Below are 16,564 nucleotides of genomic sequence, written 5' to 3'. Positions count from 1 at the left end.
CCTAAAATCTCTTTAGCAACTTTTTTTATGCAATCCATCATCTCAGTCCACATCGTGTTGGCATCTCTTTCAAAATCCCACTTTCTCTGTTTCACCACTTTATCGGTAAAGAACCTCAATGTCTCTCCTTTCAATCTCCACCATCTTATCTTAGGGCAGATAGGTTTCCTTGACTTATGCTTCGATACACTATAATACATATCCAAAAAGCAATATATGTTGAGATGTCAAGCTCTCTCCAGGTATAACCTTGCAATCCTTACGTAACAATCTGTCAGACCTTCTAGTAAGGAAAAAGTCGATTTGGCTGGTATGTTGCCCACTTTTGTAGGTGATCAAATTTTCTTCTCTCTTAGCGTAGAAGGTGTTCACAATAGGTGGGTCATAGACTATTGCGAAGTCTAGAACTGAGGTCCCCTCATAATTCCTCTCCCCAACCTTGTATCTTCCCTAACCACTTCATAGCCTCTCCTATCTCTAGCAACATGACCAGTCAAATTTCCTCCCATGATAATCTTTTCATCTGGACCAAAACCATGTATTAAGTCATTCATGTGTTCCCAAAATTGTATCTTACTACTTTCATACAACCCTGCTTGAGGTGCATACACGCTAATTATGTTGACCTCCTCTTTATCTAGCACAAACTTTATGGATAGAATCCTATCTCACGCCCTTTTAACAACCACAACATACGGGATAAGATTTATCAATGTTTGAATATGGTATGCGTGAGGGGGAGGATGAGTGGTGGCCAGCTGGCTGTCCAGCATAAGCCACGAATTTCTCCTTAGAAGAATTCTGATCTAGTCCTAGTTATATTAGGAAAGCTAGTTTGATGTTTGTTTTATTTCTGTTTTTATTTTCCTAGTACTGTTATGATTCCTAGTTCTGTTATGTTAGGTATTCTGTTTTGCTATATAATGAAAGTATTGGGCAGCTCCAATCTCATCGATAGGGGCTCCCGTTGCCCAGGTTGCAGCTCTCTTCTCTTCTCTTCTCTCTTATTTACATGGTATCAGAGCTGATCCCTAAAATAATCTAGATCAGTTCCTGTTTTCAGTCTACAATTAAGTAACAGTCAAATTCCCATATTGGCTGTTCCTGGTTCTTCTTGAGGGGCTCACGATTCTCTAGGGGGGGTGTTTTCATCCCCTGTTTTGCTGATTCATGTATAGAGGTTGCATTGACTAAAATCAATCATATGTTTTGAAGAATCTACTCATTATTGTTAGGAGTGACTACTGGTTAGGGTCTTTTGGTTTGAAGATTGGATTACACACTGTTGGAGAAATCAATTGAAGTTTTAGCTTCTTGCCAAAATATATTTTTGCCATATCAGATTGTAAATTCCTTTTGGGGTTTTCTTTAGCATCATATTAGGGACATCCGGTCCAAAATTCAGCATCATTGGAGCATTGTACACCCTACCGTAGGTATTCTTCTGTTTTACCCAAGTTAGGGTTTTGAAATCTGAGTTAATTTCTCTTCGGTTGTTGATTTTATTTAAGTTTGTTTGAAGATTTGGTTTGTTATCTTATTTTGATTGGTCAATTATATAAGATCAATCTTGTGTGATCTAACAAGGAGGTTAGATTGATTCTCTGGTTTCTCTGTGGATCAATTTTCTGGTTCTTGTGTGATTTTCTGTGAATCTCTGTGCATTAATGGCTGATACTGAAGGAAAGAATGTTGTCACTGAGGTGATGTCCTCATTATCACATGGGATTACAAAAAAGAAGCTTGCAGGAGTTGCCAATTTTCAGCAGTGGAAGCAAATTTTGCAGCTTGTTTTGACTGGTCTAGATCAACGGGGTCATCAAACAAAGGTGAAACCTGTTAATGATACTACGTGGGATACAGTTGATGCATGTATTTTGGGACAACTATTGAACTCTATGGATAATTCCACAGTTGATGTTACTCACATCGATACTGTGAAGGAGTTGTGGGACTATATGAATGTTTGGTATTCTGGACAAAACCTTGCTCGCATTTATGAGTTGTCTCAGAAGTTTTATTGGACTAATCGAAAGGGCTGGCCTCTAACTCAGTACTTTGCTGATTTCAAAAGGATGTATGAGGAGCTGAATTCTCTACTCCCTATGGTTCGAAATCTTACGGAGATACCGGTAATATCTCAGTAATTTTGGCTTTTTTTTTTTCCGAAACGGAACAGGCTACGAATTAAAATTAGTACTGTGTTTTGGTCCAAATTTCGGTGCAACGCCGAAATTTCGTGTATGATACAACCCCATTCTATTGAAACCCCATCTCGTGAGGAGTCGAAGAAATTTCGACTCCAACTCGACTGTCTCGGCGAGATTACAACTCTTTGTTGTAACTTCACAAAATCAGATCCTCTACAATCCTTTGTCCATATGTCCATTAAGGTCCCCTCCAATAAAAATTTTCTTACCCTGACCAAAACCTTGTACTAATTCATCAGTGTGCTCCTAGAATTGTGATTTAACACTCTCCTCAAGTCATGTTTGTGGCGCACACACTGGCTATATTGATAACTTCATCGCCTAGCACCAGTGTAATGGAGAAAATCCTATCTCCGATTCTTTGAACATCTACAACATCGTTCTTGAGGTCCTTGTCCACTACTATGCCCACTCCACCTCTCCCGCTTGCCTCCCCCAAATACCAAAGTTTGAAATTATCTAACCCCTTAGCTTGGTGCCTTTCCACCTTGTTTCTTGGATATATGCAACATTAATCTGTCTTCTCCGCATACCATCTATCAACTCCAAGCTCTTACCTGTTAGAGAGCCAATGTTCTAGGAAGCCAATCTAATTTTACGCTTACATACCGAATTAGTGCCAAAGGACATAAAAAAGAGAAGATAATATCCAATAAACAATAAATAAAAAATCCATAATAATAATCAGAAGGTAGTAGGATCATGGAAAATAGATTTAATGGGTATAATAGGGTGCCAGCTGCCTACCTGACGCACTATAATACTACATGAGATTCATTTTTTTCTTTTCTTTTTTTTTTTGTTGGGGGGGAGAGGGGGTAAGGTCATGTTTTTATTGGTGTTGTTGCTGGAGCTGGGAGGGGTAGAGTGATATAGGGTGGAGGGGAGAAATTGGGGAAGACAGAAGGAGAGGGGGGGAGGGAAGGTCCAAAACTCCAAATGCAAGGGTTTTTCGGCTCTCTTAAATGTAGCATTTTAGTAGAGCATAGTTATGGTCTATAGATATGGCCTATGGGTAATGCAAGAAAATAACGAGTTTCACTTGACTCTAGATAAAAAAAAAACCCGACAAAAACAACAACCACTCAGCCTTGTCCCGATTTAATGGGGTCGGCTACATAGATCGTAAAGGAATGTATAAATAAAAGGAAATGAACACAAAATAACAAATCAGAAAAATCTTACCTAAATGGGCTCAGTTACATGGATTCTTGCTCTCCAATCAGATCTATTCGAGGTCATACTTGGGACAAGACCTAAACAATACATTCACTACTCCTATGGTCATTTTAGGCCTCCCACTAGCTCTTTTAGATCCTTCAATCTGAATCAGATCACTCCTTACTGGTGCATCTCCAAGCCTTTGTTGCACATGGCCATACCACCTTAAACGACTTTCTCGGAGCTTATCATGCAATGGGGCAACCTCCCAAATCAGCTCTATTCTTGTCATTCTTTACTTTATCATTCCTAGGTTTGCTGACCGAAACTTAGATCAACCTTGGAATCAAGAGTGTTTAAGATTTACCAGTCTATGTTGAGTGGTTAGGCTCTCCCCAGGTTTAACCTCGCAGTCCTTACACAACCATCTTTCGGACCTTCTAGTTGAGAAGAAATTTATTTGGCTGGTATTGTGCCCACTTTTGTAGGTAAATAGGTTCTCCTTTCTCTTTTCAAATAAGGTGTTCACTATGGATAAGTCATAAGCTACTGCATAGTCTAAAACTTAGACCCCCTCTTCATTCCTCTCCCCAACTCTGTAACCTCCATGCACATCTTTATAGCCTCTACATTCCCTCTTGACATGTCCATTCAGGGCCCCTCTTATAATAATCCATTCACTGTCCAAATCCTTACACTAATCCATGTATGTGCTCCCAAAATTGTAATTTCCTACTTTCATCCAATCCTACTTGGGATGCATAAGTGCTAATTATATTGACAACCTCTTTATCCAATGCAAACTTGATATTTATAATCCTATCTCCAGTCTTTTAACATCCTCCACATCATTCATTAGGTCTTTGTCCACTATTATGCTTACTCCACTTCTATTACTTTGATCTCCCGAATACCAAAGTTTGAAGTCGTTTGACATCTTACCTTTTTTACCCTTCCATATCTAGTCTCTGGAATACATGGATTGTTAATCCTTCTCCTTATAACATCAATCAACTCTATACTCTTCCTTGTTAATGATCTAATGTTCCAAGATGCTAATCTAATCCTATGCTTTTGGACTAAATTCTTTATTCGCACATGTCCATTGTATGAGAACCCTTGGCTACTTATTATCGCATCCGAGTCTGGAAAGTTGGAGAGACTCAGATTGAGTCGTCGTTTATCAAGCCTTGGTGTGTCTTGACCAGGTTTCATTATTTTTGGACTCGATTTGGGGACTTGCACATGTCAAAACCTGGTTGTCCAATTATGCCCTTATATTGTTCGACATCAAAGAAAATAATAAAGAGGAAAACCAAAGAATTTATATTGACCCCTTATAGGCAAACTTATTGAATTGTTTGAACTCCATAAAGGCCTATAAACTCCTTGCCTAGCTGAAGAATCCGTCACATGATAACTGACCTCAGGGTCCACATGAATGAGCAGTTCACTTGGGTAGACTATTACGCTTTTTATTTTCAATGGTATTAATGTTAGCAAAAACTCAAGGATTGAAGTATCGGTATTGGTCGGGAAAAATTAAGATACATATCGGAGGATACCATATCGGACATACGCTAAGATACACACTTAAATGGATAGGAAACACTTTTTTACACACTTTTGCATACAAAAAAGTTTAAAAAAAACTATATATAACATGTATTATCCATAAATACTAAAATGGAGAGTATCGCATTGAGAGACAAGTATATTCAATTGAAATTGTTGTTGAGGGCCTTGATGCTTTGAATCTTTGCTTTACCTTTGTTGAATACGAGGTTCGTAGTTGTTTATGGGTGTAATATAGATCCCCAACCTTGATTTCCATTTTAGTTAGAGAGAAATATGGCTGGCTGCAACTTTGGAACAAAAACCCCTCTCAAAAAATTGTATTTTGCTGAGAGATGACCCATCTTGGCCATTATATGGCCGTAGCGTACCATAGCAGTCTGTTTTGATCGATATATACCGATTCGTGCTGATACTCTATGAAAAATAAAAAATCGAGGTGAAAGGTGCGTTTCATTATGTATCTGTACATATCGGTATGTATTGTAAGATACATATCGTTTCCATGTACTGTATCAGTAGTATCGTATTGATAAGGGCCGATACCGATGCGTATCGATACTTTAAACCTTGACCAAACTTGAATTTTTTCTACCAGAAAAAAAAAAAAAAAAAAAAAAAAAACCAAACTTGAATTTTCATTCAAATTTTGAGGCTCTATGTCGATGCGTTAAAATATGGAATGAATCTGAAACGTACCAAATAGATGGATAATCATGTGGAGAACAACCCCACAAATTTTGAGTGCGAACAAAGATGCCATATGGCTAATATTTGGGTTTTTAAGGAAGGCTTTCATTACTGGCCACATAGGATACTTTGCCCATATATTATCATCGTCTTGAACAGTTTAGGGAATATAATGGTCTTCATTTTCTTGCTTTATATATATATGTTTTGAGTCCTGGTAGATGCTTTGATATGAATTTTTTTTTTTGGTTTTGGTTTTCTAAATTAGAAGTCTTGTACATTAGGACATAGAAGATAATGATGAATTGTAAGGGAGCTGTAAGTTATGCTTTTAAAGCTTGTCACTGGGTTGATATGACATTTTATTAGGTGGAGTGAGGAGGTTTTATTTATTTTTTCTTCACATACTTTTTTATTTTGATTTTAGTATTTTTCTTTTGGTCGTGGGTAAATAATTGTGCAAGACTGCTAACTAATTTACTGCTAATTTTAATTCTCCATTTTACCCTTTATATATTGGTGGGTAATGGGTATACCTAGTTGTAGCACATGGGAGGCTGATGTGGCAATTTCAGGGATATATGAGTGTTGAACAATATGATAATGAGTTAGGGACCACGTAGACTACTATAAGGACTAGTACACTTAGACTACTGTAATGACTAGGACTACTTATTTTGCTATAAATGAAGGAGGCCTGTGCCCATTAACGCACAAGTTAGAATTTCACCAATTCTTCATAGTATCAGAGCAGGTCTGATCACCAAACCCCAGCCCATTACCTTCTGCATTTTAGCCTCACCATCACTGCCAAGACCTGCACCAACATCCCTGCAGCCATCACAGCCAAGAACCCTGCACCAAACCTGTGCTATCATCTCTGCAACCATCACCGCCAAGAACCCTGCACCAAATCTGCGACCATCATCCCTGCAACCTTCACCAGCCCATGAAGCCAACCTCCTGCAACCCTCCTTCCTTCGCCTGAACCCACAAAGCGAACCTTCATCATCGCTGCAACCCTCCTCTAAACCCACGAAGCCTCCTGAACCCTCCTTCCTTTGCCTGAACCCTTCGATCAATTACTGGTGTAAGAATATCTGCTAAGAAGCCACCCTTCTGCAACCCTTCTTCCTTCGCCTGAACCCACGAAGCCAACCTTCATCTCTGCTGCAACCCTCCTCGGAACCCACGAAGCCTCTTGAACCCTCGTTCCTTCTCTTGAACCCTTCGCCTAAACCCACGAAGTTGCCTGAACCCTTCTTCCTTCGCCTAAACCCTCCTTCCTTCGCCTGCAACCCCACCTCTGAACCCATGAAACCACCTACTCCTAAACCAACTCCAGTCTAATCCTAATCCAACTAGACCTAATCCCATCCCAATCTAAACCAACTAAACCTAGACCCAACCCAAGCTTACCACTCCTAAACCAAACCCTAAACCAACTAGACCTCACATGCGCTCGTCTATTCCAAAAAATAAAAAATAAAAAAATGTAAAAGGGGGCAATTTTGCCTCTCCTTTGCTCTCGCCCTCAGTGGTGAGTGTTCTCCCACTGGGGGCCCTTGTCTTGGAGTCGCTTATGCTTGATTAGCTCTGGATTGGTCGGCTTCTTTTGTGATTACTTGTTGAATCTGCATCCATAGTGTCTGAAGATTCCGGGATATCAGTTACTCAAGAAGTAGGGTTCGTTCCTCTGGTCCCAATTACCCTCTCTTCCCTACTAGCACCATCAAGTTGGATGGGAGCAACTATTTGATTTGGTCTTGGTCTTACTACTTGTCGTCTGTCGATTGTTGGTCGTGGTTATGTTAGATTTCTCACAGGTGATTCAGAACGCCCTCCTACTGTAGGTCCTGCTCAGGACAAATGGGATGCTACCAACTGGATGGTAATGTCCTATCTAATTAATTCTATGTCTTCTTCTATTGCTCGGACATATTTGTTACTTGATTCTACTAAGATTTGGAAAGCCGCTGAGGCCACCTATTCTCACGTGGGCAAGTGTGCCTAGTGTTTTGAATTGAGGAAGAAGGTTCTTCGGGTTACTCAGAAAGAGCTTTCTGTAGCTCAATATTACTATGATTTGCAGGTATGTGGAATGAGATTGATTATTATGTGACTTATCAATTTGTTTGTGGGACTGATGTTGTTGGTTTTAAGAAGCTTAAGGAGGAGCTCCGCATTTATGATTTTCTGGTCGATCTCAATGTGGAATATGATTAGATTAGGGCTAGTGTGCTTAATCATGATCCTTCACCTTCACTTGAGGAAGCGTATTCCCTCATTCAGGCTGAGGAACAACATCGATCTGAGATGTTACAACCTCTTTCTCAGGATCGATCCGCTCTGGTTCTGCTACTAGTACTGGTTCCCAAACTACTGCCTCAAACTCTCTCGACAAACCAGTTATCAAATGTGACTATTGTGGCAAGGATCGTCACACTAGGGCATAGTTGTCACGGCGCCAAGGCGAACCAAGGCGGTGGAGGGTTGTCTAAGTGCTTAGGCGAGAAGGCGCACGCCTTAAGGCGAACTAGGCGAACAAGTGTTATTTTTTATTTTTTCAATTTTCTAACATTATTTAGTAAGTTATATATACCTTGTATCATAAAAAATCAAGATTAAGCCACATCAAGCCATTAAAAATCAACATTTAGCCACATCAAATCATAAAAAATTAATATTAAGTCATATTAAGTTATAAAAAATCAACATTTAGAAAAATACTCTAATTCTATAATAAAGTTTGACTGGTCAAATGATTTTATTTTTACATGAGACTTTTTGTATTAGTTATAATATAAAACCAGCTTTCTAACAAGTCTAAGATTACTTAAATCTGAGTTGCAATGACAAAGTAATGCTTTAGTCAAACTTATTTTTAAGTGCGCGAATACTGTTAAAATCGTCTGAATGAAAATAATTTTATGAATATCAAAACAAAATATTTTTTTACCGGACTTTTGGTTTTTAGCAATGTTTTAACATGATAGAATTTATAAAATTTTCATAATTGAGAAAAACCCTAGCATTGAAAAGTTGAAAATCGTCCATATAAACAAAATCCAGTTTTTGTTCTTGGACTGGGGGGTTGACTTTTTATCCTTTTGGAATTTGATTTTTAAACTATTTTTATTGGATTCAAATAGGGGGTATTTGCTTATTTATGAATAATATCTTAAGTAAATGAAATAACAAATATTAAAAACATTTACTTCGTCGTATATTAACTCAAATGGGATCCTCTACTGTTTTTGCTACTGCCTCCTTTATACCAACAATCACTGCTTCCCACTCCGCCCACTCTGGTACCATATTTTTTGGCCATAATGCGTATGTAGCCTCCCCGTCTTGGATAATTGACTCTGGGGCTACTAATCACATGACCGGTTTACACTTTTTTTTACCTATTGTCCCTCTTCAGGTAGTACCAAAGTTCGTGTCGTTGATGGTTCCCTTTCCCCTATTGTTAGATTAGGTTCCATTTAGTGCTCTCCTTCATTATCATTGTCTTCTGTGTTACATGTTCTTAAGTTTTCTACTAATTTACTGCCCGTTGGTAGTATTACTAAAGATTTGATCTGTAAAGTCACTTTCTTTCCAACTCACTATGTTTTAGGACTTGGTGATGGGGGCAATGATTGGCAAAGGTAGAATGTGTGGTGGTCTCTATCATAGTTTGAGAACTTTCGCAGGTTTCGACTGTGTCCCCAGGGGTCGAAATGATGCCCTGTGAGGCTGACTTATAAAAGTCACAGGTTTCAACCATGTTTTGACCAAATTCGACAAAATTTCCCATGTTTTGACCTAACCAACTGGTTCGATCCTTTGGGTGGAATTAGGTCCTATATAAGTTAGTTTGTAAAGAAACCCAAGCCTTCTTTAGCAGAATTCGACCCTCTCTTTGTTTTTTCTCCTAGGAGTGGGAATCTTGGGGAAACAGTGGAGTTTTCCATTTTTTGCCTAATAAAGTTGATTCTAAGGGTGATTCTTGCTTCATCTACATAAAAAAGGCAGCTTGGACAAAAAAGGTAAGTCCCAACTTCCCCAAAATTCATTTTTTTTATAGAATATACTTGTAGATAGAGTAGAATTATGTAAATTTTTTATATGTTACTTAGGAGGACTTGATCTATGCATTCACGGTGGTCGAATTATTTTTCTTGATGTTAATGCTTTTTTCTTTTTTTTTTTAATTCTCTTTTTGAAAATGCGTTTACCTACAACATATTTCAATCAACAACTCAGAGTAATGATTATCGAACCTTTGGTTCACCACATAAGTATGACTTTATGTGTTTTTATTTTATTTTATTTTTTTTATGAAACTAATGATGTGAATGTGTTAGAAATGTCTAAAACAGGATGTACACAAAAGATTAGGGGAAAAAAAAAACACTGTTTGGGGGTTGAAACCTAAGTTTCCACCAAACTGGGAAAAATTCCATGGTTTCCTCGAAATTTCCCATGTTTTGACCGAAATTTCGGTCTCCCCAAGGGTCAAAACTTGGTTGAAACCCGATACTTGAACCTTGGTCTCTATTATCTGGGCACTGGTCCCTCATGGGCTCTACACACTTCATCTGATTTGGCACTCTTAGAACTCTTGGGCTGGCATCGCCGTCTGGGTCACCCCTCATGGGGCACTTTATCTAGATTATTTCTGGCATTAGTTAGACATTGTACTGTGGACCAGTTTATTTTTCATGCATGTGCTTTGGCAAAACGAACTCGGATTGCTTATCCTCTTTCTGACAATAGAAGTACTGTTCATTTTGCTTTAATTCATTCTGATGTTTGGGGCTCTACCCGCCGTGTCCCTTTTTTCGGCTAGAGATGGTTTGTTACTTTTATTGATTGCCACACTTGTTCGACTTGGATGTATTTATTGCATTATAAGAGAGGTTTTTCAGTGCTTTTGGGAATTTCATTGCATGGTTAGGACACAATTTGATGCTAAACTTAAGATACTACAAATTGATCATGTAAAGGAATATATGGATGGTTCCTTACAGTCTGTTTTGGTTGATAATGGGATCATCCATCAAACTAGTTGTGTGGTTACTCCAGAACAGAATGGTGTGGCTGAACACAAGAATCGTCACAAGGTTGCTCGCTCCTTGATGTTTGACATGCAGGTCCTCGCTCCCTAGTGAAGTGAGGTTGTTCTCACTACTGCCTATCTCATCAATAGGATGCCTTCACGGATACTTGGTTTTAAGAGTCCCATTGAGTTGTTATATGGGTCTCGTACTTTTATTGTTCCTCCAAAGGTCTTTGATTGTGCTTGCTTTGTTCGTAATCGTCAGGTTCTGGGGAAAACTTGATCAATGTGGACTCCAGTGTATTTTTGTGGGCTATTCTCCCACTTAGAAGGGATACCCGTGCTATCATCCACCTTCTCAACTGCTCTTTGTTTCCCTGGATGTGATCTTCCGTGAGACTGAGGCTTACTTTTCACCTCTTCAAGGGGAGTCCTCTGGTGGTGAAGAGGTGATGTAGATTCCTACTTTTGATTGTCCATTATACCTTACCATAGATGATGGTGCTACTCAGAGAGATACTAGAATAAAGACTACAAGTTCAGAGGTTCCCATTGGTCCAGTAGTTACTGTTCAGGAGGATCCATCAATTCAGGAGCAGGAGGCTCCCATTCAGGGGGAGTCACAGATTCATCAGAAAACACAGGATGGTCCAGTGATATAGGTATTCTCTCGCAAAAAAAAAGAAAAAGAGAATTGAAACTGCCACTGCTATTCCATTGCTTTCTGATCGTAAGTCTTCTCTTCCAGGTATAATCTTTCCCCTTGATCAGTCTCTTAATGTTCCTATTGCTCATAGAAAAGGTAGAAGGACTTGTACTCAGCATCCTGTTTCTAACATGGTGTCATATAATACTCTCTCCCCATCATATCTTGCATTTGTGTCTTCCTTGTCCTCTGTTTCTATTCCTAAATCTGGCATGAGGCAAATGCAGACCTAAGTGGAAGGAGGCAATGAATGAGGAGATGAGATCTCTTCACAAGAATAACACATGGGATCTGGTTGTTCTTCCCTTGCAAAAGAAGACCAGTTGACTGCAAATGGGGTGTTCACGGTGAAACATAATGTTGATGGGACTGTAGATAGATACAAGGCAAGACTTGTGGCGAAGGGCTTTACTCAAACTTATGGGATTGACTACTAGGAGACCTTTGCCCTTGCAGAAAAATTGAATACAGTTCAAGTTATCATTTCCTTTGAAGTGGACCGAGGATGGGATCTACAACAATTGGATGTCAAGAATGCTTTTCGTCAAGGAGAGTTGACTGAAGAGGTGTATATGGACATTCCACTTGGATACTCTAGTTCAGAAACACAAGGCAATGTGTGTAGACTGAAGAGAGCTCTATATGGATTGAAGCAATCTCCCAGGGCATGGTTTGGTCTTTTTCACAAGGCTGATAGCTGTTGGCTTTACCCAAAGTAATGCTGATCATACACTATTTATAAAAGGGTGGGTGATCAGATTACTATACTGATAGTATATGTGGATGATATTGTTGTTACTGGCAATGATACAAATGAAATCTCTAAGCTCAAGGCCTATCTTGGTAAGGAGTTTGAGATCAAGGACCTAGGAAGATTGAAATACTTTCTTGGCATTGAGGTGGCACATTCAACAAAGGGTATTGTTTTCTCCCAGAGAAAGTATACATTGGACGTCCTCTCAGAGATTGGTATGTTAGGGTGTAAACCCTTGGATATTCCTATTGAGGCTTACTTTCATCTCAGAAGCAAAGAAGGTGAACCTGTTGATAAAGGTCGGTATCAAAGACTAGTTGGAAGATTCATATATCTACCCCATACAAGACCAGACATAGCTCATGCAGTAAGTTTGGTGAGTCAATACATGCATGATCCCTATTCCTCACATATGGATGCTGTGAATTGGATTCTTAGGTACTTGAAGACTGCACCAGGAAGCGGCATTTTATTCTCTTCTACAGATCACATGAGGATTGAGGCATACACTGATGCTGATTGGGCAGGTTCTCCAGATGATCATCGCTCTATTACTGGCTATTGTACATTTTTTTGTGGTAACTTGGTTACGTGGTGTAGTAAGAAGCAGTCAACTATGGTTAGATCAAGTGCAGAGGCTGAGTTTCGAGCTATGGCGCATAGGATTTGTGAGCTACTTTGGTTGCAGAGTAATGGAGGGGCAGGTGGGCCCCAGGAATTCAATCCCAAGGTGGATGTCGGCCCACTTAAAACTTAGCACAAATATCACAATCGATGGCAGTATTGTAAATATACCAGAATCCTCAAGGAGCTATTAGCCGATAAAGAAACAATGGGATATGAAAATGATTATTATTTATTGGCTAGGGACAAACTAGGAATAGCATTCAACTCGATGGCAGGATGTAAATAAGAGGATAAAGTAGGGGGGCAACAATATGGAGATAAAACAAAAGGACTTTTACACAAAAGACAAAGACCTAGAAGACTTTTGAATTCCCACTTTAGAAGAAGTGTAACGTATAAAGGGGAGGGGGTATTCTTGGACTGGAAGATAAACTTAATGGCAAGTTGTAATAAAGTGGAGAATGGAAGGGGCATTAATATGAGATATTAGAATAAAGTTAAAACCCAATCACCACTTTATGAGGTTGTCTTCAACCTCTGGACAGAAGTCAGAGGCGCTGGTTCTAAGGGGAAAATCTCAGCAAGCAAGTCTTCTTCTGATCTGAAGTTTCGTAACCTCCAGGTCTCTTGAGATCAACTGAACACATCTCCGAACTCCAAGTATTACTTGACCAAGTTGATGCTGAAACAGACCTGGCGTTAGTTGGGATTTCAGCCCTGCTGCAGCCGTTGTTCCTCACCATAGGGAAGGGTTTCAGCCTAAGGGCTCAAGGGTTTGAATCGACTAGAGCCAAGCTCCCTTCGGTCCAAATCTCAGGGTCAATCTGTGGGAAATAATGCTTCAACAAAGCTTTATTTTGGATCTGGTAATATCGCTCAGAACAGGGTATGGAAAGAACACCAGACAATAATAAGGTTGAAGAAAGAGAATGGAAGAAACAAAGTGAGAGAGAGAAGAAGAGAAGACCATGGGCATAGAGACTATTAGAAAGGGGAACAGGAAAGAAGAAGAAAGTTCAGGAGGGGGGGGGAGAGTTTCACAATCACTTATTTCTTTATTAATCAACTAACTTCATTCCTTGGGTTACATACCTTATATTAAATCAAAATAAAAACTTTTAAGACTGAAATAGAGAATCTTAATTGCTTCCTAAATTAAAGTCTAATAAAATAGAAACACAATAAAACTAAAATTGAAAATTTCTACTTACCTAATAGCTTCCCCAAAATAACCTAAAATAAAAGATAACAAATATTCTCAAAATAAAATAAAATCCTAGAATATTCTATTAATCTTGAATCCAAATTAGTAACTTGGAACCCAAATTGGATCTGGGTATTGGTCCGGGTTCTGGAGCAGGCTTAGGTCGATCCATCGGAGCGCTGCTGCATCACAGAGTCTCCTTCATGACTTGGGTGTGTCCATCTAGGTGCCGATGTTACTATATTGTGATAATAAGTTAGCCATCAGCATCCACACAACCCTGTTCAGCATGACCGTACCGAGCATGTCGAGATCGGTAGGCATTTCATCAAGGAGAAATTAGAGTGAGGACTTATCTGTATTCCTTTTGTGCTAAGTGAAGATCAGTTAGCAGATGTTCTTACAAAGGGACTTTAGTAGTAAATCTTTTTATTTAATTTTATCCAAGTTGGATATGTGTGATATCTATGCACCAACTTGAGGGGTAGTGTTGAACAATACAATAATGAGTTAGGGACTACTTGGACTACTATAAGGACTAGTATAGTTAGACTACTGTAATGACTAGGACTACTTATTTTGCTATAAATAAAGGAGGCCTGTGCCAATCAAGGCACAAATTAGAATTTCCCCAATTCTTCAATACGGAATGACCTTGATTGGCCAAGTTGCAAATTCAGCTGCAATCAATCGTATGGCCTCTCATGTGTGGCCATCCACCCCTACGTAGTCCCATGCTTTCTCTTTGTGGTACTGTAATTTTTAATGGTGTGTCTCCATGTGATAAACTCCTCTTGAGTTGAACTTAAAATGTGAACAGGGGACTGGGCCTTGGGTCTACAAGCCCATAAAAAATATTACACCATCAACCTGCCTTTTTGCAGAACTAGGTGCCCATCCTGCTTTCTGTAGGGTGTCCCGCCCATAAATTCTGTTCCTATGGCATCATGTTCTTGTATATTTCCTTTTCTTTTCCCCATCCATGGTGCCCATCCTGTTTTCTGTAGGGTGTTCCCACCCATAAATTCTGTTCTTATGGCATCGTCTTTGTATCTGCTTAGGTTATTGCCTTTTCTTTTCATTATCCATCTTTTCTTTTCTGTCACTATTTGTTTTTAACCCTGTTGTAAATTGTTGCTGATTCAGTTTCATATGAATGGTGGTATTGCACTAAATATGATATCTTTGTGCCGAGATCGTGGCTGAATTGCCTTGAATATTTCCTTTTAGTCGGCTACCCGATATCACATTCTTCCTCTTCTCATTTATTATACTTGCTTTTTAAATTGTTTCTGATAAATGCTCGTGTTCTTTCAATGCCTATAACTAACTGCAAAGAGACATTTGTATATTTGGGTGATTTTTGTAGGATCTCTTTTTAATCTCTTGATTTGGGTTATCGTCTCATTTCTGTATCATTGCATTTTGTTATACGTAATGCAGGGAAAACTTGCAATTGTTAAGACAACGGTATTACTATGCGACATGGAAAGCTGATGGAACACGCTATATGATGCTTTTAACTTATGATGGATGTTACTTGATTGATAGAAACTTTTGTTTTCGAAGGGTGCAGATGCGGTTTCCGACAAGAAACACAAATGAGGTTAGTGTGTGAGGTTTTCTGTCGGGAAAGATCCTTGTTTTCATCTTATATAATGGAGAGTTCTGCATAAGTCATCATAATCTGACTTGGAAATTTTTCTTTTTAAGGGTTTACCTGAGAAGACTCACAACTTAACATTACTTGATGGTGAGATGATAATTGACACTGTTCCAGATACACAGAAGCAGGAGAGAAGATACTTGATCTACGATATGATGGCCATTAATGGGACGTCTATTGTAGAGGTTAGATTTACAAAAACTTTCCTCAGTGTGATAATTTGTCAAAATAATTATTGAAGGTTATTTCCCAGGAGTGGACTTTAACGGCTTGGCATTTAGGTCCTGTCATCATATAATTTCAAGTGTTCTCTGATTATGAATAAAATTCTCTTTCCCTTCTCGTGGTTGTATTATATTACTGTTTTTTTCTCTTTGATTACATTTTTGCATTATAAGGTTTGATCATCATAATATGATGCAGCGCCCCTTCTACGAAAGGTGGAAGATGCTTGAGAAAGAAGTGATCGAACCTCGAAATTTGGAACGCCAGCATATAAATCATAGTAGAAATTCTTACTACAGATATGACCAAGAGCCACTCAGGGTATGTAGAATTCAAATTACACAATATCAACTGATATAGTGTCCACTTCCCAACTTTACCCATTCTTAACTGGGATAATTGACGGGCTTTTGAATCAGGTGAGGAGAAAGGATTTTTGGTTGCTATCTACTGTTAACAAGCTTCTAAATGAGTTTATCCCAAGGCTTCCACATGAAGCAGATGGTCTCATCTTTCAGGTATTATTAATAAATTTTAGCATCTACAGTAATTTTACCTGATGACTGTGAAATGTATATCTGGACTATAGATGCGGTGTAAGATTTGGTGATTTATTTCTGTGCCCTCAGTTAGGATGGATCCTATGTGTTCTGCTTACATGAAAACTGAATCTTTGGTCCCCGCTTATTCATAATTGAT

The 16,564-nt window shown here is 38.9% G+C and overlaps 1 protein-coding gene across 2 annotated transcripts in view; it reads left to right on the top strand.

Annotated features, from left to right (window-relative positions):
- LOC122090070 (mRNA-capping enzyme) overlaps positions 1-16,564 on the top strand; it is a 41,075-nt gene that overhangs the window by 4,697 nt on the left and 19,814 nt on the right. For both annotated transcript variants that reach the window (XM_042659906.1, XM_042659905.1), the window contains exons 5-8: positions 15,418-15,580; positions 15,688-15,825; positions 16,064-16,186; positions 16,285-16,383. In XM_042659906.1, coding sequence (XP_042515840.1) covers positions 15,418-15,580; positions 15,688-15,825; positions 16,064-16,186; positions 16,285-16,383 — 523 coding nt within the window. The remainder of the gene's footprint in view (positions 1-15,417; positions 15,581-15,687; positions 15,826-16,063; positions 16,187-16,284; positions 16,384-16,564) is intronic.

This window comes from Macadamia integrifolia, chromosome 9 (assembly GCF_013358625.1).
Source record: "Macadamia integrifolia cultivar HAES 741 chromosome 9, SCU_Mint_v3, whole genome shotgun sequence".
NCBI classification, from domain to species: Eukaryota; Viridiplantae; Streptophyta; class Magnoliopsida; order Proteales; family Proteaceae; genus Macadamia; species Macadamia integrifolia.
The sequence above is the reverse complement of the archived record's forward strand: the minus strand, read 5'-3'. Positions and strand labels throughout refer to the sequence as shown.